Source organism: Rattus norvegicus, chromosome 18, assembly GCF_021556685.1.
Source record: "Rattus norvegicus strain SHRSP/BbbUtx chromosome 18, alternate assembly SHRSP_T2T, whole genome shotgun sequence".
In the NCBI taxonomy this organism is placed as follows: domain Eukaryota; kingdom Metazoa; phylum Chordata; class Mammalia; order Rodentia; family Muridae; genus Rattus; species Rattus norvegicus.
This window is the reverse complement of record NC_141551.1, coordinates 27,772,454-27,797,343: the sequence shown is the minus strand read 5'-3', so window position 1 is coordinate 27,797,343 and position 24,890 is coordinate 27,772,454. Positions and strand designations below refer to the sequence as shown.

At 51.6% G+C, this 24,890-nt stretch overlaps 1 protein-coding gene and 1 long non-coding RNA gene across 23 annotated transcripts in view; one reads left to right on the top strand and one right to left on the bottom strand.

Annotated features, from left to right (window-relative positions):
- Nrg2 (neuregulin 2) overlaps nucleotides 1–24,890 on the top strand; it is a 181,960-nt gene that overhangs the window by 140,262 nt on the left and 16,808 nt on the right. For 4 of the 8 annotated variants that reach the window (XM_087593260.1, XM_087593262.1, XM_087593261.1 and 1 more), the window contains exons 2-6: nucleotides 3,248–3,419; nucleotides 9,902–10,020; nucleotides 17,666–17,786; nucleotides 23,446–23,522; nucleotides 23,903–23,961. In XM_087593260.1, the coding sequence (XP_087449386.1) occupies nucleotides 23,946–23,961 (16 nt within the window). In that variant the 5' untranslated portion in view covers nucleotides 3,248–3,419; nucleotides 9,902–10,020; nucleotides 17,666–17,786; nucleotides 23,446–23,522; nucleotides 23,903–23,945. Of the gene's footprint in view, nucleotides 1–3,247; nucleotides 3,420–9,901; nucleotides 10,021–17,665; nucleotides 17,787–23,445; nucleotides 23,527–23,902; nucleotides 23,962–24,890 lie in introns of all 8 variants that reach the window. The other 4 variants (XM_087593258.1, XM_087593257.1, XM_087593264.1 and 1 more) reach the window with 3 other exon arrangements.
- On the bottom strand, nucleotides 1,802–24,132 carry LOC147999728 (uncharacterized). Of its 15 annotated transcripts, XR_015642883.1 has the most exons (7): nucleotides 23,388–23,526; nucleotides 22,390–22,519; nucleotides 13,182–13,270; nucleotides 12,879–13,001; nucleotides 3,721–3,820; nucleotides 3,230–3,464; nucleotides 1,802–2,819 (listed from the first exon to the last, which is right to left on the bottom strand). It is a non-coding gene; the product is annotated as an uncharacterized LOC147999728 (long non-coding RNA). The 15 variants fall into 15 exon arrangements; XR_015642880.1 differs by lacking the exons at nucleotides 12,879–13,001; nucleotides 23,388–23,526 and adding an exon at nucleotides 24,041–24,121; XR_015642875.1 differs by lacking the exons at nucleotides 22,390–22,519; nucleotides 23,388–23,526 and adding an exon at nucleotides 24,041–24,116 and having other exon boundaries at nucleotides 12,879–12,983.

The window sequence follows — 24,890 nt, the reverse complement described above, 5'->3', positions numbered from 1 at the left end:
CCCACACATGAAGCCATGTGAGTCCCTGACTCACTGTACCTCCTTTTGGCTGGGACTCAAGTCAAGAAACAAGATGGCAGAATCATCATGGCTTCTTTTCACCATGTCACTCCCACCCCTCAGTGGCTGGCTGGAGTCAGGCTGCGAGCAAAGTAGCCTATGATGCCAGGGGATAAGACTTCCTTGGTGTCAGAACTGCAGGGACATTAACACACTCCATTAGGGAAAGCAGGCACTTTAGAACCCACAAAGAGCTATGTCCCAGTCACGAGATGGCAAAGCACTTAGACTAGGTGGAGGTTGGCATCAGACCCAGCTTAGATGACATCTACCTGTTAACCTTAGAATGAAACCATTCTAAGTGCAGAAGTGCTGTGGGTGTGGCCAGTGCTGGGATGTGCACTGGCTGACAAACTCCAGCATGTGTGAAAGATACAAAGGAGCCAAGGAACCCACACGAGTGAATGCTTTCCGGGCCCTCTTTCTCAGTATCCAGGCTGTACCAGACCCCTGCCCAGGTGGTTCCCATTAGCTTCCAGAGTTCAGAAGAACTATGAGGTGTGGCAGGGACTCTGGAGCACATGAAAGAGTATGGGGCAAGGACAAAAAGATGCTGGGCAGGACTCCTACTTAGAGTCACAAAGTGGCAGAGAGTTCCAGCCTAATGCACAGACTTCTCTTGGTACAAATGAGGAAGGGAGGAGGGGAAAATGAGGAAGGGAAGTATAGGCAGGCCTGCCAATGAGGCATTTTAAAATGCAAGAAGCAGATAACTGAGGGAAGACGTTGTAATGGAAGGTTTGTGGCCTTAATACTTTTGGAGCACCCTTGCAAATCCACCAGACAGCACTCAGTTGAAAATCAGGCTGCAGGCGTGAACGGGCAATTCCAAAGGAAGAGCCACCTCGGATGCACTTATAGGAACCGCTCAGCCTCAGCAGCGAGCAAATGAATGCAAAGCAGAGCTACAAAGAGGCCTTATCTGTCGCTAATTGATAGAGATTAAAGGGGAGATAGTGCCGCAGGATGGTGAGGGTGTGGAAAAAAACAGGCCCTGTCACTCAGAGGAGGAGCCGTGTGGATTGGCACAGCTTCTCCAGGGGAGTCAATGTGGCAGAACAAAATGACTTTTGTGGGAGTTGTTGCTGAGGAAGGTTGAGTAGCCTTTGACGCAGCAGCCCCACTCTTAGGAAGATTGCCTTAGGAAATGGTTGTGCACAGCGATAATGGCCTTCATTAAGTGCCCCCCCCCATGCCAGGCTCTCCATGCACTATCTCATAGGCATCCCGAAAGGTAAGGGCTTCTTTTTATCTCCTGTAGTTTGCAGATGAGAAAGAGTGAGGCCGATAAGAATTAGGTCAGTGACCTCAGGACACAAAGCTAACAAGTGGCCAGACCTAGACTAGAAGTCAGGCAGTCTTGAGTCTCCTGGATGTGTGCAGGAACCAAGCCACAGAGCCGGCCCTCAGGGGTTGATCTGTAATGGAAGCATGGGAAGGGCATGCTAAGTGCCTCCTGACAGCAATAAGTTACATAAATTATGATACACCCACACAGGAATATTATGCAAGTGTGAAAAGTGATTCTGTAGAAAAATATGTGTGTGAGTGCCAGGGAAATATTTTTTGTACACATAAAAGATCTCCAAAAGGATAGCAAAGAAACTGATAGAATTAGTTACCCACTGGCAATTCTGAGAAGCTAGAGGGAAGTTTGTTTTATAAAATATATATCCTTCTTACATTTGAAAACTGTGACTATATTATATATTAAAATATGTATCTGTGCACATATACACATGTAAGTCATGATATAGAACTTTATTCCACAGAATAAAGGATTCCAAAAGGCATATGTGAAAGCCCGTACTCAGTCAGACCAGGGTGAAGGAAGGACTACGTCCATCCATCCACATGGCCCCCAAACCAGCTTCACTGCAGAATTCTTTTCTTGAGTAATGACCTGTCTTCATCTCTCAAGACATTTGCAGGTTAGGTTTTGAGAATGTTGGTGATTTGGAAAACCACGGTGAAGGGTTATATTGTTTCTTTAAATGAAAGGATCATGTTACTGGCACTGGTCCCATTTTGTTAAAGATTCTGTGTGTCTGTCTGTCTGTGTGTGTCTGTCTATGTGTCTATCTCTGTGTGTGTGTTTGTGTGTGTGTGTGTATCTCTCTGTGTGTGTTTGTGTGTGTGTCTGTCTGTGTGTGTGTGTCTGTCTGTGTGTGTGTGTGTGTGTACATAGATATGTGTGTTTGGGGGGATGAGTATGTGTATCAGTGAACAGTTTTGTTTACTTGTGTTTACTCATTGTTTTGTCCTAAACTGAACCAGTTGTCTATTCTTGTAGCTAGCCCAACAAAGCATTTTCTTTTTTTAAAAATACATCTTTTGTTTTTTAAGATTATTTAATTAATGTATGTGAATACACTGTCACTGTCTTCAAACACACCAGAAAAAGTCACCAAACCCCATTACAGATGGTTGTGAGCCACCATGTAGTTGCTGGGAATTGAACTCAGGACCTCTGGAAGGGTAGGCAGTGCTCTTAACCGCTGAGCCATCTCTCTGGCCCCTGCAACAAAGCATTTTCAAGCAAAGCTTTCTGCTTGTTTCCTTCTCTAGCTCTTAGCTGCTTGAGCCCTGATCCAAGGGTTAGGACTAAGACTGCCCTCTGGGCTCTACCACCCCTAATGCCAGGTGCCGTGCTGCAACAGCAATACCAGGTTACAGTGCCCTTGCCAGGCTGGCCTTTCTGGGAGTGATAGTTGAGTCTACCATCTTGTCTTCTTGTGTCTTCCGGGCCCAGGATAAGTCTGGTAGGGGAGGGGAGACGAAGAGGAGGGAAGACAGGAGTTAAGTCATGAGAACTGAGGTCATGATCTGCATTTGAACCTCATGTCCATTATTGGCCCTCAGGGAAGTGACTTCACTCTTCTAAGACTCAGTTTCCCTGTCTATAAATGGGTTTAAACACTGCAGTGAAGTCATGGAAGTTGTGAAGGTTTTACAAGCGAATGTGAAGCTCTTGGTACCATCCCAGGGCCAGAGGAGTGTCCAGAAGTAGCAGGACCTTGTTCCCACTGCAGACTCTAAATGTGGGTTGAGTTGGACTAAAGAAAAATGCCAGGAGAGGTGGCTTCTGGTCTCCCCAGCTCCAGCCTCAAGATGGTGGCTCTTACTGCCCATGCCTGGCACTGTTCCCACCACCCCGACACTCACTCACCTGCATTGTTTCCTGCAGCAACCCGGCCCAAGCTGAAGAAGATGAAGAGTCAGACAGGAGAGGTGGGCGAGAAGCAGTCGCTCAAGTGTGAGGCGGCGGCGGGGAACCCCCAGCCCTCCTATCGATGGTTCAAGGACGGCAAGGAGCTCAACCGGAGTCGTGACATTCGCATCAAGTATGGCAACGGCAGGTGAGTAGTAGCATTACCTTCCCTCCGTCTCCCCAGCTGCCGGTCCTAGAAGGGAGGACCAGAGTGGTGTTCTCAACCGTGGGACCAGCCAGGTCCCCTCTATGCATCCCTTCCTTGCCACACCCAATGCTCCCCTGACCGCTGAGTCCCCTGTGCCAGCCCTGCCCTGAGATTCCACACTACTGATCAGAGTGGAGCAATTCCCAGGGCTGGGGATGCACCTCAGTAGATAGAGCTTAGCGCGCACAACGCCTTGGGTTCAAACCCAGCAGCACATAAAACCAGGTGTGTTGGCACATGCCTTTGATCTCAGCACTTGGGAGGTGGAGTCAGGTAGATCAGAAGTTCAAGGTCATCCTCGATCCGTAGCAAGTTGAGGCCAGTTTGGGCTGGATGTTACCCTGTCTCACAAAAAAGAATGAAGCCGTTTTTGTGTTTGAAGACTGGAGGCCATTTGACTCCAAGGTGTCTTTAGCAGCAGAAACCCTATTGTCAAAAAAGCCTAGCATCGTATCTGAGAAACAGCGGAATCCGCAGTTTGAAGTGAAGACCTTGTCTCCAGAAAGTCTTTGGGAAGTCACATAATACGAAGGGCTGATCTCCTGAGTTGGCAAGTTGCCATTTGTATGAGAGTTTAGTAAGTAGAAGGAGAACATTGGCTGACTTTGGGGGTCTGCTGCTGATACTTACTCCTGCGTGAAGAGTGTCCTTAATCCTAAATAAATATCTCAAGAGCATGGCATACACATTCCCTGAAGCTTCAGGCTGAGGAAGATACCCATCCATCCAGCAAGGGGCAGAAGGTGCCAGGACAGCCAAGAGTCAAAGGCAATTCCTCTTTGTCTGTCATTAAACACACTTCTACCCAACCTCTCTGTGGGGTCTGAGGTCTAGGTAGATATTCTAGGAGCTCCTCAGCCTTTTCTGACTTCATCCCTAAAGTTGCTTGCAACCACCCCCTCGGAGATACCATTGTTTTTCTAACCCACCACAAAATAAAAGCAAAGGTCATCAGCCTACCCCACAAAAGTTAGATGAGTATTCAGGCTCAGGCCGCCTTACCTCACCTTGGAGGCCTGCAGCCTAAGGAGAGAAGTGAGTGTCAGGACCTTAACTCTGCCTCCACTTTCCTTCCAAGACTTGAACCAAAGAAAGTGAGCCCCACAAAAAGCCATGAGGGAAGGCTTTAGAGGACAGGTCTGTGACCATAGAAGGTTAATTCCTAAGGGAATTGTGGTAATTGGAGAGGTGGGCAGATTTGGGACATATATCCCTTGTTTATGTTGACAAGAAATTCAATCTAACTACCCAGCCCCATACCCCTACCTCCTCCCCACGCCCGCTATGGTCTTGGTACCAGCTTAGAAAAGAAGTAGAGGTTGGGGATTTAGCTCAGTGGTAGAGTGCTTGCCTAGCAAGCGCAAGGCCCTGGGTTCGGTCCCCAGCTCCAAAAAAAAAAAAAGAAAAGAAAAGAAAAAAAGGGGGGGCTGGAGAGATGGCTCAGCGGTTAAGAGCACTGATTGCTCTTCCAGAAGACCTGAGTTCAATTCCCAGCAACCACATAATGGCTCACAACCATCTGTAATGGGATCTGACACCTTCTTCTGGTGTGCATGAAGACAGCTACAGTGTACTCATAAAATAAATGAACCTTTTAAAAAAAGAAAGAAAGAAAGAAAAGAAGTAGACAGGACTCTTGGAGCTAAGACTGGAGGTGCCGTCACCCTTCAGCTTCTCCATTATTTCCCTGGGTCTGAACTCCAGGGAAGGTACTGGCCCTTGTCTTTTGCACTGCTCCCAAACATGGTACCCATTTTCCCATCCCCATCCCATCAGACCTTGGAATGCACTGCCTCATGCCCCTGCCTTATGATACACTCACCACACACACACACACACACACACACACACACACACACACACACATATTCATACCCTCAGATCACACACACACACACATATTCATACCCTCAGATCACACACACACACACACACACACACACACACACACCACACACATTCATACCCTCACACTGCACACACACATACACACACATTCATACCCTCAGACCACACACACAAACACACATACACAAATTCATACCCTCACACCACACACAGACACACACACACACACCACACACACATACACACACACACATTCATACCCTCACACCACACACACACACACACACACACACACACACACACACACAGCACTCTGCTGAAGCACCTCCAGTTCCTGCCTTTCTTTGGTAACTTTAACTTCTCTCCCTCTTCCTCCCAGCAAACTTCATCCTGTCCGATCCCTCTTCCGGATCACTTTCCCAGGCTGCTGTGTCCTCCCTGCTTCTGCTGTTTCTCTCACTTCCTCAGCCTCCTCATCTACACCTTTCATCCTCATCCCACACTGCCTTCCCAAGGCAGCCAGTTCAGCACAGCCTCAGCCCCTCCACCCTATGACCTCTGGGGTCCTAAGCCCAGCAGCACCAGCAGCTCTTGGTACAATGACAGCTTTGCCTGTCCCTGTGGGTTCTCCACTGGCCCTCCTGTGAGTTGGATCTCTCTCCGAGATCCCAGTGGTGCTGGGCTACCCCTTAGGCTTCCCTGTTCTCTCCCTGCCCAGTACTAGGTGATGCCACCCTCCTAGAGCTTTCCGTCTCTGAGACCCCAGGCCTCCACCTCTAGGCTTGGTGGCAGTTTTACCCTAATTCTACACTGTGTTGCCAGCTGAGCCCCAGACCCCACTCCTGAGGCCGAGCATGTCCCCAGTCCCCCCTCCATCCAACCCTCACTAACCCAGCTGCCCCTCGTCATCTGCTCTGCTGTGCACACCTGAAGCACCTGCCCCTTGACACCTCTACAGGTGGACACAACCTCCCTGCCCTAAATATTTCTCACCTGGCCTCCCCTCCCCCGGCCTCTCACTCTTCCTGCCATACTCTTGGTTACCTCCTGGGCCACAGACTGCTCTGTGGCTTGACTGGTGTAGCTGACCTGCAGATATGGAGCATTAGCTGTATATCAAGCAGTCAGCAAGCGGTGGCGGCTACACTGGTGAACAAGCCAGCAGTGAGCCCTGCCTGCGTGAGGCTCTGGGCCAATTGGCAGAGCAAGAGGCCTCCATCCGTTTTTCAGAGGAAAAAATGTCACTCTGTACCATTTTGCTTAGGATTCTAGTTCTTACCCCACTACAAGCTCCTTGCAACAGATAATCCCCACCACAGACCCTCCCCTCCCCCTTCCTCATATGACAGCCTTGGGACACCCCCCCCAAATCCTTGCTGGCCTGAACATCACCACCCTGCTGATCCACCCCCTGCTACAGGCCCAACACCTGGTCTTTCCTTTCACAGCCCTGGACTTGGGCCCAGGCTGCCCCCGGTACTGGGAAAACTGTTCCTCTTGTCCCTGGCAAAGGCCTTCAAGACCTAGCTTAAATGGTGTGACTCAGGAATATCCACCAATCAGCTCTTGTCCCCTCTGAGAGTACTTCAGACATCTCTTCATCTCACCATTGAAAAGTCTATCACTCCCCTCAGGGAACCCCCACCTCATCCTCATGCCCCACTGAAGGCCTGGAAGCAGAGACCCATTTTCAGTGTGGAGCTGACGAGACCCCCAGGGCTGGCCCTCCTCTCTTGGGTTTGAGGTCATCCTTCAAGAAGATGAGCGGGGGACACTATGAATAGTCCAAACTTCTAAACAATTTACTTCCTAGTTAAACCTCAGATTCATTTGACACACAGGCGACCTAATCCAAAGACAAGGCCTACTCAGGTCTTTCCCAAGGTTTCCCTTGGATCTGAAGTACGCTTTTACCTCTTCCCCATGTGCTACCTTCTAAAATGTCCCCTGTCCCCACATGTCCCGTCCTGTCCTTTGGGCTCCCAGCAGTAGATTGTCAGCTGTGAAGGAATAGGGAGTTTCTGATTATCTGTGACCAAGGTCCTCTCCATGTGACTCCAAGAGAGCTGCTGCCTCTCCATACTACCCAGTCCTCTGCTGCACACACCTCACCAGCCCAGGAGCCAGAGCACAGAGCAAGGAGCCTCCTTTCTGATGAGCCTCTCTCTGTCCTTCCTCCACGAGTTCCTCAGCCTGCCCCAGAACCTCAGCCTTGGCATCTCTGTCTGCTGGCCGAGACCGCCTTCCCAATAGGAGCTGACTGTCTGTCTCTGTGCCCGCCAAATTGCAGTGTCACCCAGCCTTCCTGAGCCAGGAGAAAACTTGCCCCCCAAGCCCAGAGCAAGGCCCTCCCCTGCAGAACCGCATGTTCCCTTATTTATGAGGGGCAGGCTGGGACAGGCCCCTCAGGCAGGCAGGAGAGCCAGGCACTAAGGAAAGTGTGGGGCTGCCCAGATCCTGTCCCTGCCAGCAGAGAACCGGCTAGGGAGGGTGGGACAGCACCCTTACGGGGCAGACCCGGGTCAGCACACTAATGAAGCAGCAGGAGTGTACATCCTGCCTGCCTGCCTGCCAGGAAGACCAGGAGAGGTCCCTGAAGCCCAGTGTACAGATGGATCAATCTAAGGATGAGGAGGGTGCAGAGTCCCAGCAACGTCAGGGCCTGAGAGACCCTCAGGGTCCATCCTCAGCTGTAGCTTTGGAATCCACTTCCCTGAGACCTCTGAGGCCCCAGTAAACCAAGATACCTGCCACACTGGAAAATTGTTACCACCAGTTACCCAAAAAGGGGTCCTTTGCCAAGCCCTGCCCCCCTTGATCCTGGTCTGGTGCTCCCGTGGGTAGGAGACATCCCAACAAGTCTCATTGCTGCTCCTTAGATCCTCTGCCTTGTTCTGCTACAACTAACTTCGCAGCTGTGGGTGACCATGGGGAGCTGACTGGCTCTGGGCCCCCTAAGCATGAACTTTTTTGCCCTCAGCAGGCACACCCCCTTCCCTGTCTATCCAGTGTTCGAGGAAGTGAGGGAAGCTTTGACCCAGAGAAGTGAGAACCTGGAGCCGCTAATTAGGCTGCAATGAGGAACTGATCACTTAGGCAGAGTAGGAGGGGTAGGATATCTAGGCCGCCACTCTCACCATAGTGGTGAGGCCGTCATGAGTGCAGCAAGGTCTGCTAGTCTGTAGCGATCCCATGGAATGTGGGAGGGGGTGTTTGGGAAGAGGCGAGGGAGAAGCTCATCTCTCTCGTGCCTCCTCCTTCCCCCCATCCCCTGTCCCCCGTTCCAGTCCTTGTCCTAGCAATGTCATGGTTTTCCTTTCCTTTGGGGCTCTTGGTATGCAAGGAGTCTGGCTTTTTAATCTGCTCCTAAAAAGAAGAGGAGATCACAGCATGTAAAGGCACTATGGCCTTTACTGGGACTCCCTGGCTTTATCCAGAACACTTTCTGTACCCCAGAGAACATCCAATGCAGGAAGGGTTGGGAGCTGCGAACAGAGCCTTGTAGAGCCAGATGCCCCAGAGTAGGTGTAAGGAAGCTTTGAGAGTGCAGCAGAGATTTGGTTCTGAAGCCACAGGCTCTGGAGTCACAGTGTGGAGGAGGGGCTGCTAGGACCTGGCCTCAGACCACTCAAGAATGAGACCAGATGAAGGGGCAGCCCTAGCTGCTATCATCACGGACCTCAGCTCCTGGTCTACCTCTGCTTTGCTTTGCTGTGTCCATCAGCAACTCGAAAGCCCTCTAAGGCTCAGTCTCCCCATATGTAAGAAGAGAACACCCTGATTGGCCCTGAGGCCCCATGCCCTGGAGTACATGGTCTTGGAGGTACTTGGAAGGAATTAAACAAAAGTCTCTTGGAGCAGCTACAGAGGGCCCCGCAATAGCAAGGCTGAGTGGATGGGAGGAGAGAGCCTCAGATTCAGACTGGTACCCTGACACAGTTGCCACGGAAGCCATCAGGCCAGCACTCTCCCAGGTACCAAGGATTGGGGTCCATGCTGCTGCTCTAATGGAATACCCCATGAGCTCACTTGAAAACAGTGGGGATGTATTTGGCCCACAGCTGCAGAGGCTGGGAACTCGAGTATGAGGGTCTGAGGGCCTTTTCCATACCGTGCGTCCTCATGGAGCACCATTGGAGTGGGGAAGTGGGGACCAGTGGACTTTGAGAGACACATTCAAACCATAACTCAAAACAGTGACAATCTGCCACTTCTACAGACCACAAAGGCAGCTGAGAATGAGAGATACGGCCATGTGACTTCCTAAGGGGCCTGGCATTCTTCCCCAAGAAGAATGATACAAAGAAACCCAGCCACAGGAAAGGAGTTGCGAAGAGTCACAGATTTAGAATATGTGTGCTCTGGCTATATGCACCCCGTGTAGCTCCAAAGGTTTGATTCTCCCCCAGCTCCAGGAGTTATCATACCACCTGCACTCCAGAAAGACTGGCCTGAGGGACCTTCCTCTCACCCAACCTACACACACGTTGGTGACGTAACGTGACCACTCGGTGACTGCTAAGCTCTGGCAGCCCTGGCTTACACCTCTCTCCCTCTTTCCTCTTCCAAACCAGAAAGAACTCACGGCTACAGTTCAACAAAGTGAAGGTGGAGGACGCTGGAGAGTACGTCTGTGAGGCTGAGAACATCCTTGGGAAGGACACTGTGAGGGGCCGGCTCCATGTCAACAGTGGTAGGTGTCCCTCAAGAGAGAGAAGGGTCCTGGGGGACTTGGCGTAGTGGATCGGCTGCCCCTCAGCCCTCAGGAGACCAGCACATGATCTATCTTGCGCTCAGCCCCCTCCCTCCTGTTGCTGCATATCAAACCCAAGATCTCAGCTGAATCAGAGAAATGCAGTCAAAGCATAAATGTTTAGTTTTGTTATCTGGGCCTGGAAGAGCCGCCAGCTCTCATTTTAAATACCCCAAAAACTAAATATTTTGAAATCAAGAGGTAGGGGTTGGGGTAAGGATATTTTTAGAAGACAATTATAAGAGGCTCGGCTGTCAGGAGCGAGGCTGGGCTGTCAGGAGCGAGGCTGGGGAAGACACAGGCCTGGGGTGGGTGTGAGCTGCCTGCCTGTTGCCAGCTGCCTTGTTAGACACCTGAGCCAGGCCTGAGGGTGGGAGGCTTGAGTGCCTGGGGCCTGTGGGCAGCCTCCATTTAGGGATAACAGACCTGCCTCACAGACCTTACCCCCTCTCTTAAGACTTACAAAGTGGGGGACTCAGAATTGTTTGTCTTACTGACTCACAGTGTCTGACGCAGTACCAGAATAGAACACCTTTCTGCTGGGTTGTCCTGTCAGGCCCTGGTTTGGGGCCTAGAAAGTCACCTTTCCTCCCTGTCTGAGCTGGGCACCCACAGACTGAGCCTACCATGTCCTGTCCCTTGCATTGGCTCTGACCCTGGGATGTAACCCCCTGAGTATATTACCACAGCCCAGCCTTGAAGTGCCAATCTAAAGAGGAACCTGCAGCATTACTTAGGCCCCAAGTTAGCCCAGACCCCATCTGCCCCATGATGAGAGACACCTCATCCCCCAGTCTCAGGTTTCTTGCGCTCTCATGCCACTGTGTCACAGAAGTCCAAGTCTAGATCTTTCTCACACCTGTCCCTTCAGTCCCATCCCTACCTCAGGGGCAGACATACCTCGGGCTTCACCATCACTCACATGCGTCAGCACAATGGCCTTTTATAGTGCATTTTGGAAGTCAAACCCTTCCAATGGGGCCTCAGCAAGCTCTTGCTCCTTCCCCATCTGACCCACCCCATCCATATCCTTTCAAACCACAGGAGCTTTGACCTTTACCCCTCTGCTCATTACAGTGTCGAGATCCAAAACCAATCCTGGGCTACCCCTTGACCCAGCATGGTCTGGTGGCATCTCTTGAATGCCATAAGCCCCACACTGTTGCTGGATGTGCTCTGTGCTTTGGCTGCCCTGTCCAAGAGGAGCCTCATGAGAGCAAAGAAAACAGGGGCAATGCAGTCCCCTGGTTTTTCTGGTCACATCTACTATTTACTGAGCCAGACTCTGTTTTCTCTCATTGACCCTTCTTTAGCAGAGGCTCAGAAAGTTTGCACATTTTCACAGTCAGCTTGTAACTGATGGAGCTCAATAGTGTAGAAGTCATTGCCACTGGTTGTGGCACTCCATGGACCTGTTTCCTCCTCTGGCTTCAGGGGCCTAGCACAATGCTTGCCTCACAATAGGCAGCTGCTAAATGTTATATTAAAGAAATTCCGACCTACGGTTAGCAAGGTAGCTCAGTGGTAGGCTTCTTGCCTAGCGTGTGCACGGCCCGAATTCAGTATCTTTACTTGTTCGCTTGTTTGTTTTTTGAGCCGAGGTCTCTCTACTTAGCCCCGGCTATCTGGACACTCACTGTTTAGACCAGGCTGGCCTTGAACTCGCAGAGATCCACTTGCCTCTGCCTCCCAAGTGTTGGGATTAAAGGCATGTGCTGATATACCCAGCTTCCAATATGCTTTTTTAATTTTAAAAAAGAAAGGGCTATCCTGAGGCCTTTGTGGCCTCCCCTGTTTCCTGGCTGGAGAAGGGTGACAGAGGTGGGTACTTGGATGGGGTTACCCTCGAACTGTCCCAAAGGGGGATGTGCCTGGGCTTAGCATTTGCCATCTCTGTCATAGTGAGTAGGCATCCTCTGATCCACCGCAGGCTCTGGGTTTCCCATTTTATTAATAAAGACTTTCTGGGTTAGAATTAACATGTCCAACCTAAACCGACCTTAAGGAGTTCATTTATTAACTCATGAAACCAGGAAATCCAGAGGTAGTCTAGATCCAGATGGAACAGAGTTCAAGACCTGGCAGTGGGTTGGTTTCTTGCTTTCCACCTCTTGTATTGAGGGAGCAGAGTGGAAAGAGAAAGCACCTGCCTCAGATAGTTCTATCTCAGCCAGCCCCCATCCCTGTGTTCTCCTGGGACAGGCAGGAGAATGGCGTTTTGGTCATCCTGCCAAGGTCATATGCACACTTGGCCTGGTTACTGTGGTGGGTGGGCCACCGTCTTTACCAGGCTTATCTGTGTGCAGGACCGTAAAGAGGCAGAGCACCCTGAGAAGTGGCCCTGTGGGACCACCACCTCACTAAGTGAGGCACACAGAACAGGGAAGGGTTCCCGTGTAGAACCCCATAGCTGTGCCCTCTCTGATGCACAGGGCTGGGGTCTAGTAAGCACCAGCCCAGCCTGAGATGCCCCCCTCGGCCTGCAGCATGCTGTGTGCAGCCGTGCAGCAGGCTTGGACTGCGCATGCGTCTCACACAGAGCTGGGATCCCAGCTGCCCACAGGCTCCAGTGCCTCCTGTCTGCAGCCTGGCATGAGAGCAGAGGCCCGGGAGATAGGAAGAGCTCTGAGATGTGCAGGGTTTCCTTTAGCTCTGTGTCCCACAGCTTTCCCCTCATAGGCTGAGCCATGCGAGGTCTTCGCCTTCTCCTAAACTCCCGGGACTGTGGATTTGCTGCTGAGGCTGTCATCTGCACCTCGCCAACACTACACAGGAATCCTCACATACACCGTGCACACCTTTTCTGCTGTCCTGTCCAGTCCACGGCAGGCCAGACTACTCTTGATGTGAAGAAATAGTCACGACCATTTTCCCAGGCAGAGATGCATGGATTTCTTGTTTACCTGCGGAACGCAGCAGATCTGCCCCAACCACGCCCTGAGGAGGGGGTGGAGGGCAGGCAGCGAGCGGGCTGCTCTGCCTGCCCCCAGTGACTCATCCCAAGGTGGGTTGGTTGGCATGGCTCGCCCAGCCCCAAGGGGAATAGGGCCACAGGAGTAGGGCATCAAAGGGCATCGTCCCACTCTTGGATGGCTACCTACCTCTTCTTTAGGGTGGAGCCATAGTCCTTCCCAGGTCAGAGCAGGCCCTCTGGAAGTGACAGCTCTGGGTCTCACAGGAGCTTCTAGGGCTGACAGGGAAGAGGAGTGTGCAGGACATAGGCAGAGTTTGTGACAAAACAGTGTGCATGGTGCAATCTCCTTCCACCTTACAGAAGCCAGAAGCCCATCCCAAGTGAGGGGACTCAGAACTGTCCCAGGATATAGAGCACAGGGCACGCAGGTTTGGCATGAGGTCCAGGACTGAGTGCATGTGGTAGAGGCCTCTGGTCAAGGGATAGCTGGTTGAACACATCTATGCACACATGCACACACGAGCACCCGTTGTATTCAGCACAGTCCTGCTCTAAGATCAGAGAGTCACAACCACAGTTCCCAGCATAGGACCTCAGATGACAGGAAGGTAAAGTCCTGGGTCTGGAAGTGTATGCCTCTCCCAACAAACAAAGTAGGGTTAGGGGAGATGGACACCTGAGCCAAATGAAAAGGAGCCATTTGCACAGCAAGGTGAGCCCTGGATAGCCCAAAACAACTGAACCTTAAAGAGAGGAAGAAGTTTGCCCATGCTTGTAGAAAGCAGCTGGAGCTGAGGCAGCAGCCTCTGTCCCATTTCATCTTCTTCTGAAGGTCTGGGACAGCTGCACCAAGATACTCGTAGCAACAGCTCCCTGAGTTTTCCCCTTCTGGGCATGATTTTAATTAATTTTTAGATATAATTTTCATACCATAAAATTTGCCCTCTTAAAGTATGATTCAGTGGTTTTCAGTATAGTCACCAACTTATGTAAGCATCCCCACTAATTCTAGGACATTTTCATCATCACATCAGAAACTCCTCCCTCCAGGGCCACAGCCGCTACTCTAGCTTTCTGCCCCTGCAGATCAGCTCAGAGTAGACATTTTATATAAATATAACCGTATAATAAGCGGCCCTCACATACCTTAAGGCCCATCCATGTTGTAGCATGTATGAGGGCATTCCTTTTATGGTAAAATGATATTCCGGTGTGTGAATGTACTGTATTTTTATTCACCCATTCAACGGGTCTGAATTGCTGACTCATGTGGACCATTGGCACAGCAGAGCTGATGAATAACACTTCCGCGGACATTCATGTCCAGGTGTTTGTACGAACACACATCTTCAGTCTTAAGGATACACCCATGAGTGGAATTTCTTGAGTACATGGTAACTCTGAGGATTTTTAATTTTTTTTTTAAGAACTCCTTGACTAGATGCCTAAGCAGCCAGGCGGCCAAACATTCCCAGGGTTCCAAGCCTCCATGGTCCTCTCCACAAACTGTTATTTTCCTGATCCACCATTCTAGCCCTCTTAGTAAGTGTGAATTAGTACCTCATGGTGGCTTTGAGGAGACAGCATCTCACAGAAAAGATATCCAAGGCCAGGGTAAGGACATTAGACGGGGCCCATGGACACAGCAGAGTGCACTTTCCCCTCAAGAATCAGACATGTGCTTGTTCATTCGCTCTGTCAACAAATGTTAAGCACCTATTCTGGGTCAAACGTTTGTCTTTTCTAGATGGTGGGGTTCAGTAAAACACCACAGATGTGGCCATGCCCCAAGCAGCTTGGGTTCTGGTGGAAGAGTTAGATGACACACTTGGTTCCTCAATCAGCTTAGAATGAATGCTACTAGCAGAAGCTTGAGCAGCAAACAGAGAATATAGGGGTTGTAGCCATCTTGAGAAGCCCAGAGAGGCTACATTGAGGCACTGATATTTCATAGGTCCTGGGTAGCAAGACACCTGACTACACCTGAAATTAGTGTAGTCAAATATGTGGAGAGAACAGGATAAAAAGGAACAGAAAGGGCAATGAGACCCAGATTAGACCTGACGAGGGGCTGGGGGCTTTATTGTGACTACACTCATTTATAGGGACACCACTAAAGGACCATGATCATGGGAAGGGTTGACACAATTTACATATTTTAAGAACCACAGTGGCAGCTTTCGAGCAAATAGGCCAGGGTGAAGGTAAGTGTGAGTCAGGAGGACCAGTAAGTAAGGTCACCAGAGGAAGAAGTGACAGTGAACCGGACCAGGGAAGGAAGCAGGAAGTGGCAGTCCCTGGAGGTGTGCATATAGCAGTAAAGATAAAGAAGAAATGGAAAGTGCTCCCTAGGACTTTGGGGCTCACACACATAGGGAAGACTAAGGAGGGGGTTGAGACAGATAACTGGGAGGCCAGTTTGGACAGACTGGATTTGGGGTGTCTGCCAGCCATCCCAATCGAGAAGTCAAGAGAGCAGCCCTCTTCCACCTTTGCTTCTCCAAGTGCAAGAGAGCAGTGGCCAAGTACAGATGTGTTTACAAGGGAATAAGAACCTGTGAGTGCCAGACCAGTGTGAGGACACATGGCCTGACACCTTCTATGGGGCACACACCTCCCTGTGCCGTGGCTTTACGACCAGTACAGCTGTGCTTGGGAAAGCCTTACCCTGTCAGAAGAGGTGGGGAAGCCTGTGGCCACTCTTCCCTGACATCAATGGCTATCTCCCCCATTATGCTCTTTTGCCTTTCTGGAGCACTGGCATCAGCCCCATGCTATGGTATTGGCAACCCAGACCCAATATATCACAACTAGGTGGCCTCCATCTCCCTTCTGTGGTCCCTGACACCAGCATCCTCATTGCTATCCACTCTCAACCTAGCAGAACAACAATGAAGCCAGGACAGCAGGAGGTCTCTGCCACCATTGCTGCAGGGAAGCCATGCTAGGCCTGGCAGGTCCAGGCCAAGATTCCTCAGGCTTTGCCAAGGCCCCTGGGAAGCCCCAGGCTGTGGTCCACATTCATCTGCTCGCCTTGGTGCTGACATGTTCTCTCACAAGGGAATACACAACTGCAGCTCTAAACAGGCACTCCGCCATTGTCTTTCTCACTCCTCCTTCGAGGCGTAAGCAAAGGGCAAGACAACCTCTAAGCCCTCGAGACTCCAGGCTCTGCCAGTGTTGGACTTTATAACTTGCAGGCATGGTCACCGCACTCCTGTCTCTTGTCTGTCCCTTTCTTAGTTTCCTGGGTCTCTATGACCCAGAGTTGGAGCAAACACCAGTAAAAAGCTTCCTTTGCCTGGCCAGCATGTGGGTCCCAGCTGGGTTTGCGGTGGAGCCCTAGAGGAGACCTCAGCAGGGGTGGGGCCTGACATGCCAACTCTGCAACAGGCACGGGGCTGAGAGGAGGGTGGGAGCCAGCCTGCTGAGTTTTATCTGCGAGCTCCTCAGACATATACAGAGGCAGTGCTGTGTGTACACTCCAGTCCCCCACGCCCCATCTGTCTCCCTACATGTCTAAACATTGAGGGTGCCAAGCGCCTGCTGCTCCACCTTCCTCCTCTTGCTCCTCCCTACTGCTGTCGGGAGCAGTGGAGGCTGCCACCCCAGGGGAGATAAGGGTAGCCAAGGATGAGTGGGACACCAGTCCAAGGACCACCGCTGGGCAGGAGTAAGGGACCCTCAGATCCCAGAGCAGGAATAGGGGACAGGGACTCTTTTAGGACAGCACATCCTGGAAAGCCAACGTGGGGCAATGCCTTACGAAAGAAGGTTTTGCATTTAAAGCCAGCTTTCTGGACACTGTCCCCTGCTAAGGGAGCAAAGCACTCCTCATTCTCACTGTTTCAGGCAAGCCTGATCAATCAGATGTGAGCCTGGGTTAGCAGCCAGCCTTTCTCCCACCCCGCTTTCACAACCCAGCTGCTCCCTATCCCCTACCCCCATCCCCACCCCTGCCCTTCTCCCAGCTACATCTCCCCCTGAACCTCATGATTTATAGCTTAGGCTGGCCAAGGTCTGAAGGCTCCCTCCACCAGCAACAGCTAACAAGACGAGGGCTGTCTGGTATGAGGACATGAAGGAGACCCTGAACAATTCGAGACAGGACAGCCTTCATAACATGCCAGCCCTGGGAACAAGAGAGAAGGGAGTGGAAGCCAAGACCCCCCCCCCCAAACACACACTTTCCCAGAGCTGAGAAAGTGGCAGTATCCTGAAGGTGTCATTTTCACCGATTCCCCTGGTTCACCGTGAAAACCTGAGCAGTGCAGATGGATGCAGGCTGTCCCCCTGAGCCATTCCCTGCATCAGCATCTAGTCCTACAGTGGAGACCCCTAGGAGGAAGACCAACGTGGAGCACACATCAGGCCTTCCTCCAGTGGAGGAAGCTCTTTCTGGTCTCCTCCACCCTCCAAGACAGCGGGAAACCCCCTGGCTTTTGTAGGTTTCCCAAGAGTATGAATGCAGATGGAGGGTCTGTTGTGGCTTACCATTTGCCTTCTTGCCCGCCAAGAGATACCCCATAGCTCTTTCCTACCCAGGCATTCCTGCGGATCCTAGTGACCTTCCAACTTTGAGATAGGAACATCAAAGAACACAAAGGAAGTGATCCCAGGGCCCAGGGGTGGTGCCAGTGTGTCACTAGCACCTGTCTCTCATACCTCCAGTGAGCACCACTCTGTCGTCCTGGTCGGGGCACGCCCGGAAGTGCAATGAGACAGCCAAGTCCTACTGTGTGAATGGAGGCGTGTGCTACTACATCGAAGGCATCAACCAACTCTCCTGCAAGTAAGTGACCGGCAGGGGTGGGCACAGGGCCAAGACTGGGGAAGACATGCTGGGGCAGAAGTGGAGGGCTCTAGAAAGAGTGAGCTCCAAGCTACTTGGAAGTGGTCCCCAGGGGGCACAGACAGGGTGACTTGCCCACTTTCTAGCCTTTTCCTGGACTCTAAAGATATGTAAGCTCTAAGGGGTGTGTGGACTCCTACAGACCCTATTTGCTAGGCCCCTATGACCCTGTCTCCTGATGCCCACCTCTTACCAACACTCTGCAGGGAGCTGGAGATACCAGTCTAAGGCACTGGGTGCTCTCTCTCTCTCTCTCTCTCTCTCTCTCTCTCTCTCTCTCTCTCTATCCTCTCCCTCCCTTCTTCCCTCTCTCCCTCCCTCCTTCTCTCTCTCCACCCTTTCTCTCTGTCTCTATCTCTGTCTCTCTCTGTCTCTGTCCCCTCCCCCATTTTGTCTTTCTTCCCCATCTCTAAGCAAGTCTCCAAATTTGTCCTGAGTGAACGAACACGCCCTGACTGATTCTTCTCCAGTAGAGATAAGCAGGGAAGTGCAGGACACAGGCTCCAGGGCCCTCTGCACCTGATGGTCCCACTCTTCTTGTCTAGAAACTGAGGAAAGAACTTAGGGAATGGGACCCAGAGCCCAGTGCTGGCCTTAGATCTGGTTTTCTTCCTGTCCTGTGACCAGAAGTGGCCAGTCCTGCCCTGAACATAGCTTGTGCCATTTTAACCCCAGGCCCTCTGTGTGGAGGGTGGGGGACTCCAGCAAGGATATGGGGTGGCACAGTGGAGAAGGTGGAGGTGGCCCCAGCAGGAAGCCCGAGGAGCTCAGAACTCAACTGCCATGCTGCATGCTGCAGCACTCGGGACTGTATGAAGCAGGCCACCAGAAATGGCTTTTCTGTCCCAGCAGGTCTGCTGGGTAATCCTCCTGCATGTGTGTGAAGATGCTGACACAAACTTGGGGAGCATGATTCTGGCCAGACCTTAAGGAGGAATAGGAAGGGGGTCTAGTCAACAACTTGGATTTCTCAAAGCAACCCATGCCAAGGGCCCCAGACTAGGTACAGAGCCGTCCCGTTCCCATGACATCTGGACAAAGGCAACAACAATGTTGCTAGTTCAGAAAGAGGGTTTTGACCAACTCCCCATACAAGAACCTCAGGCCTTCCTGCCTCTGTCCACCTCCCACCCCCAGGTCAGATCTTGCCCCTCTATCACTGGCTTGGCCTTTCTCATCCTGTGAACCTGCAGAGGAGACTGGGGTTTTTAAAGAATCCTGCACAAGCCGATAGGGTCCTCCCACTCAGAGAGCTTGGGTGGCACTGCCAGGCAGAACTGTGGCTCTGGCCCCGGCTGGCCTCCCTAATGGCTTCCTCCATGGTCCCACCCTTCACCTGATGTCACCCCTTCCCCACTCCTCCCTCCTGAACCCCTCAGGGAAGTTCCAAGAGCTACAACAGGTACTCAGGGAAACTGAAGCCTGGCGTCAGCTTCTAAGACACAGCCACACTAGCAGCTCAGGCCCCGGGAAACATCATGGCCTTGCAACTGCTCTGAGCTCTTTGGAATAGAGAGCCCAGAACGCCTCCCAGAGATGTCCTAGCCATGATTCTCCTTCCCCTCTGCCACACCAGGCCTCTCCTCCTCCCTAGTCCCTTAGACCCCTGAACCCCTCACAGAATCCAGAATTATCACTGAAGTCAACCCTGGCTGCAGGCAGGAAGACTCTGCCCCCCAAGACAGATACAAGGACAAAGCAGGTCCCAGAGCTCCAAGATGGAGTGCAGTATAAGAAAGGGAAGGTTAAGACAATGGCTGCCAGGGGATATGCCCTGCTACATTTGAAAAAGCAGGGAGAGGGGCCACAAGAGAGTGCCCTGTTTCCTCCACCCAGGGCAACTCGGTTTCAAACTTCCCCATCTTTGCCCCCCCTGGGACAGCCCCAGTCAAGGCCCCCTAACCTGCTTCCCTGAACCCCTTTGTCACATGCAAGGGAGAGGGACATCCCGGCTGGGACTGCAGTCCTTGGAGCTGTGCTGGAGAAGGGCAGGGGGAGGGGGCCGGGCAGAGCCCAGAGGCCATTCTGAGGGTGGGAAATGGGGCGGGAGGTGGGGCAGGCCTCTCGGGGTTCTGATGACACCTGAATGGGGTGAAAAGGAAAGAACTTAGGAACGGGACTCACGTCTACCATTTGTGCTGTTTGTTTCTTTTTATTTTGATTTTTTTGCATTTCCGCTTAGCTTGGATAATGAAACTACGCTGGTCAGTTTCATTCCAGTTTCTATAAAACTCAGTTTTCCCTCCTGGTTTTCTTACACTTGTTGCTGTGTATGGGTTCAGAGCACCCCCAGGGAGTGTTGGAAAGCAGGCAGGCACACTCCATAACCCTCTTGTTTTTCTGGAAGTCAGTGCCAAAAGAAAGTGTCACTGATACTGAATTTTGTTTTTGCTTTTGTTTTTGTTTTTTTTTTTTAAAGAAAACTTAAGGGGACTTGAAAATGGGGGTCCAAATCAAGGTGACTGTCTCCTGTCTGGGCCTCCTCTTGCCGTTTTCTCCTCTTCTCTCCGTGTGTTTGTTGAGCACGGTTGGTGCGTGACTCTTGGGGACTGGTTCAGGGGATGATGACAGAACAAGACTCTTTCCAGCCCTGTGCATATACCAGTGGCATGCCGCCCTCTCCCATCCGCTCATCTCCTTTATCCCCAGCTCCCCGCCCCGCCCCATCCCACCCCATCTGCCTGCTCATCCTCACTACATCTCCACCTGCCCTGTGAGCTCCGAGACCCTGGCTCCCTCCAGGGCCTGGGCCACAGCCTCATCCTTCATCCTTCCTTCTCCAGGTGAGGGCAGCACACATGGCATTATCCCCAGGCTACCAAAAGGAGAAACTGAGGCCCGGGAGGGGGGTGGGGAACAGGGACAGCAGAGGTCCTGACCTCTCTGCCACCCCAGATGTAGCCCGTGGGCTCTCCTCTCTGCCCTTCTCTCACCCTGCTCTTCTCCAGCCCCAGGTTCAGACCTTCTCAGAGTCAGAGGTGACGCCTATAGGAAGGTCTAGGAAGGCTGCAGCCTGCTGCCCCTTCTGACCCATCCCTATTCCCCCGAACTTCTGAAAGTCATCCTGTTTGAGTGGGAGCCAAAGCCACCACACCCAATACAGACTCCTTTCATGTTGATAAAAGGAGACATCTGGCTCCTACTACAGTGGTCTGGCTCTAAGGCAGAAAGGCCAAAGGCCCTGCTTATACCTAGAACCTTCTCTGAGGAAGCCTGAGTCTCCACACACAGGACTGCAGAGAGGATTAGGAGTATCCAAGATCCACTAAAGGAACTAATGCCCCAAAGGATAACACTGGCTATCAGTCCTTCCCCACCCTGACAACCCTATCCCCTAAGGCCTTTTCTTTATCTATGAAGAAGGAGCACCCCTCTCTCAGACAGGTGCAAGGCTAACACCAGAACGTTGCACGAATACCATTGCACACTTGCGTTGTACATCAGTCAGTGGCACCACCTAGAAGTCAGGAACCCTGAGCCAGCAGTCAGACTAGTTCAGGCTGAGTGTGGGACAGGGACACAGGGGACTACTTACAATTGTCACTGTTCTTCAAGACTCATGGTACAGCAGCCCTAATGTCAAATAAGTTTCTTTAACCCTTCTTGCCCCTTCACTCAACTGTCCTCTTTTACACACACACACACACACACACACACACACACACACACACTTGCATACATGGTTTCCCTGACTCTAAGAGCCCAGCTAGTGGCAGACAATGGACACAGTCAAGCCTGTTCCTTTCCTGTTACTTTGTAGAATCCAAGAATCATTTCAACTTCTGGGTCTTTATCCTCTACTCCCAAAGGGGCTTCTGTTTGAAAAAAATCACTCCCTTCACTTCTAATCCCCCACATGAGAGCCCAAGAGTCAAGAAAGAAGAGCTGAACCTGGCTGGAGTCAGGTGGGAGCCTTGGCCACTTCCTCCATTTCCTGGGCTAAAGTGACTAGGGACAAGGGCCAGGGATCAGAGAGATTGCCCACCTTCAACAATTGTACTTCCCAGCCAGACCTTCAAATGTATGTACTCCATGCTCCACCACCACAATGTCCAGGTCTCCCTCCTTCCCCAACCAGAGAGATACCACAGGCCTAAAGAAACTCTCCAGTGAGAAGTCCACAAGCCACTGCTGTTCCCTATTCCTCTAGACTAAAGGCCATAGGGTTTTCATGGTTATCTATCATAGCCAATGGCTGATGCCTAACTATAAGGCCAAGGGCTCTCTTACTATGATCAGTAGAAGGCTAAGGCAGAGAATTCTCACCTAAGGAATTCTGGGTTGACTAATGTTGCACAGTAACCTGGTACTGAGGGGCTTCCCTAGTTCCTAAAGGACTGCAGGCCAGGGCAACAAGAGACCTGTTTCTGAAGAAATTCATGCATAAGGGTCAGCTCAAGCTGTGTCTGTGAGCTTCTCCCTAGGTGACTAGCTTCCTGGGGTTCAGAAGAGAGCACAGGACTGGGCATGTCTCCTAGAAACCTACTTAACTGGGACTTGCTTAAGGGGAGAGGTGGCAGCCAGAGAACAGAAGGAAGTGTACCTTGAGGGTATGACAGGGTCAGGGAGAAGGGGGTGGGTGAGTGATCCAGGCCGGAGCCAGGATAAAGTCAGGTCACAGTGGAAGAACAGGTCCCAGGGCAGGCAGGCCAAGGCTGGCTTCCAGCCGGCTCCTGTACATACAAAACAGGGTCCCCCGTTATGCTGCTCCAACCTCCTCCTGAACCAGCATCAGGAAGGCAGCTGTGAGACGCTAGCAACTCTGCTTGTCCCCCAGCTTCCTGGCTCCCCAGTTAGCTTTCCTCACTTCTACTACCTTAGGGCAGGCAACCTTCTTCAAAGTATAGCCTCTAAAAAGTGCCTTCCTGTTCCCAGCCAGCCAGAGCTATAGCATGAGGCCCTGTCTCAAAATACACAAACCAAACTTCCTAGGTCAAATAAGTTTGTATAGTTCAGTTATTATCTCCTAAGCTAATGAAGACTGCCATTCTACAGGAGTCCTGGGGGTGGAGTTCCCAAACATACTGGGCCACAGATCTCTGAGAGAACAGATCAAATAACTCCCTTTGGTCCTGAGCACACAGTGTGAGAACAGCCTAGCAGAATTCTACTTTGAGTTTTCTGGGAGCTGTTCCATAGAGAAGGAAACCTGCCCAGAGTCCTGGAGAGAATCCTACAGAGCCAGGAGGAGTGACACCAGGAACTTGTATCCCATAATAAGTCTGCCTGGCTGGCACCCGGAGGCTACAGTTCTGGCTTCCGAGGGCGCCAGGCAGGTAAGAAGAAAAGCTCCCCCAACCTATAGGACAGTTAGTCTTAATAAACCCCTGCCCTCCTCCCCACCCAACTTCCCTAACTCATCCTCCTCCCTGCCCCACCCTGCCTGCCCCATCCCCCACAGAGCCACATGGATTAAAGCGTCTGTAAGGAGATGACAGAGCCCTCCACCCAGCCCCCGGTTCCAGCCCCTTCAGCTACAAGTGTGACCCCCAGTGCCTGACTTGGTTTTCTCATTCATCCCTGCGCACTTTGATCTCTAACCTTAGCCTCGTGGATGATGCCGGTTTGTTCTGTGATTTTTCCCCTTTTCCTTCTCCAGATGTCCAAACGGATTCTTCGGACAGAGATGTTTGGAGAAACTGCCTTTGCGATTGTACATGCCAGATCCTAAGCAAAGTATGTTTGAAAATACAAACACAAGTCCCTGCTCCTTAGAAAGCTTCCGGGTGCAGTCCCCCAATGTAGGGCGTAGGGCCAGGGGTGTTGGTTGTTTTGATCTTTGGCTGTTATGTTTCGTTTCTCTTTCCTTTTTTTGTACTTTGGTTTGTTAGTTCTTTTGTTTTTGTTTTGCTTTGTTTTTTCATTTTTTTTTTTTTGGCCTAATCCTTGGGTTTAAAGTTTAGGGCTACAGGTAAGGGGCAGAGTGGCAAGGCCAGTACAAATGGTAACCGTGGCGAGGAACCTAGCTGGCGCTGGCAGGAGCCCGTGCCGGGGTGTTGCAATGCCTGTGTCTTGCTATCCTGGCTCTCTCTTTCTGGTTTTCTTTCTTTTGGTAGGTGTCCTGTGGGATACACCGGGGACAGGTGTCAGCAGTTCGCAATGGTCAACTTCTCCAGTATGTTTCTTTCTTCTATTTCTCTTCTTCCCTGGTGATTGGCAGTCTCCTCGTGTGGGAGGGATGGGGCCTTACTTACCAGTCTTGGAGGGAACAGGGGTGTCCTGAGCTCCTCTCAGTCCTCGGTGCTTACCAGTAGCCTCTGCAGAGGAGACAACACACCCCTGTCTCCCCACCCACCCCATAAGTCACCTGTGTCACCTGAGAATAGCGACGATGTGGAATTCTCAGCAGTGGCAGGGCCATGTCCAGGCCTCTCCCCTCATCTGAAAGCAGGCAGCCTGCCAAATGTGGGAAGAGGCATTTGCAGGGCCCTCCCCTGCCTCTGAAGGCGTCTGAAGGCGTCAGGCTGCTGCAGAGCCAGGCAGTGAGCGTGTGCATGTTTTTTGGGGTATGTTTGAGAGAAGGGAAGGGGTTTCAAAAGTCTGCCTTCTGGTCTGGCCAGAATGGTTTGTGTTGGGGTTCTAGGACCAAGGCAGAGGGGAGATTGAGAGAGCAGGTCCCAGGGCAACGGTCTCCATGAACATTTCCAGAGGCATGTCTATGGCTACAAATGAGATGGACCAGGGGCAGCAGCAGATGCCAAGGGACTCAGGCGGAAACTGGTGACTCTTCCTAAGACTCCTCTAGTCTGAACACTATCCAGAACTCCATCTCCTTTCTTTCCTCCACACTGAGCCAGGGAGTGAGCCCTTCGTAGCCCAAAGGAGTGGATTGTTGTAATTAGGGCCTGGGAGCAGTTCCTTCAAGCACCACCAGGTGGAGGTGGAACAGAGTAATAAGCCCCTGGAAAGTGACTGACTTAGTTTGGGGTCCAGTGGTGTGTTGGCCTTCAAGATCATGTCACCCATCCCATCCTGCAGAGCGGACTAGGCCCCTGCTCCTTTTAGGGATGACATCTGAGTCCTGTGGGCAGTAAGGAGCCATAG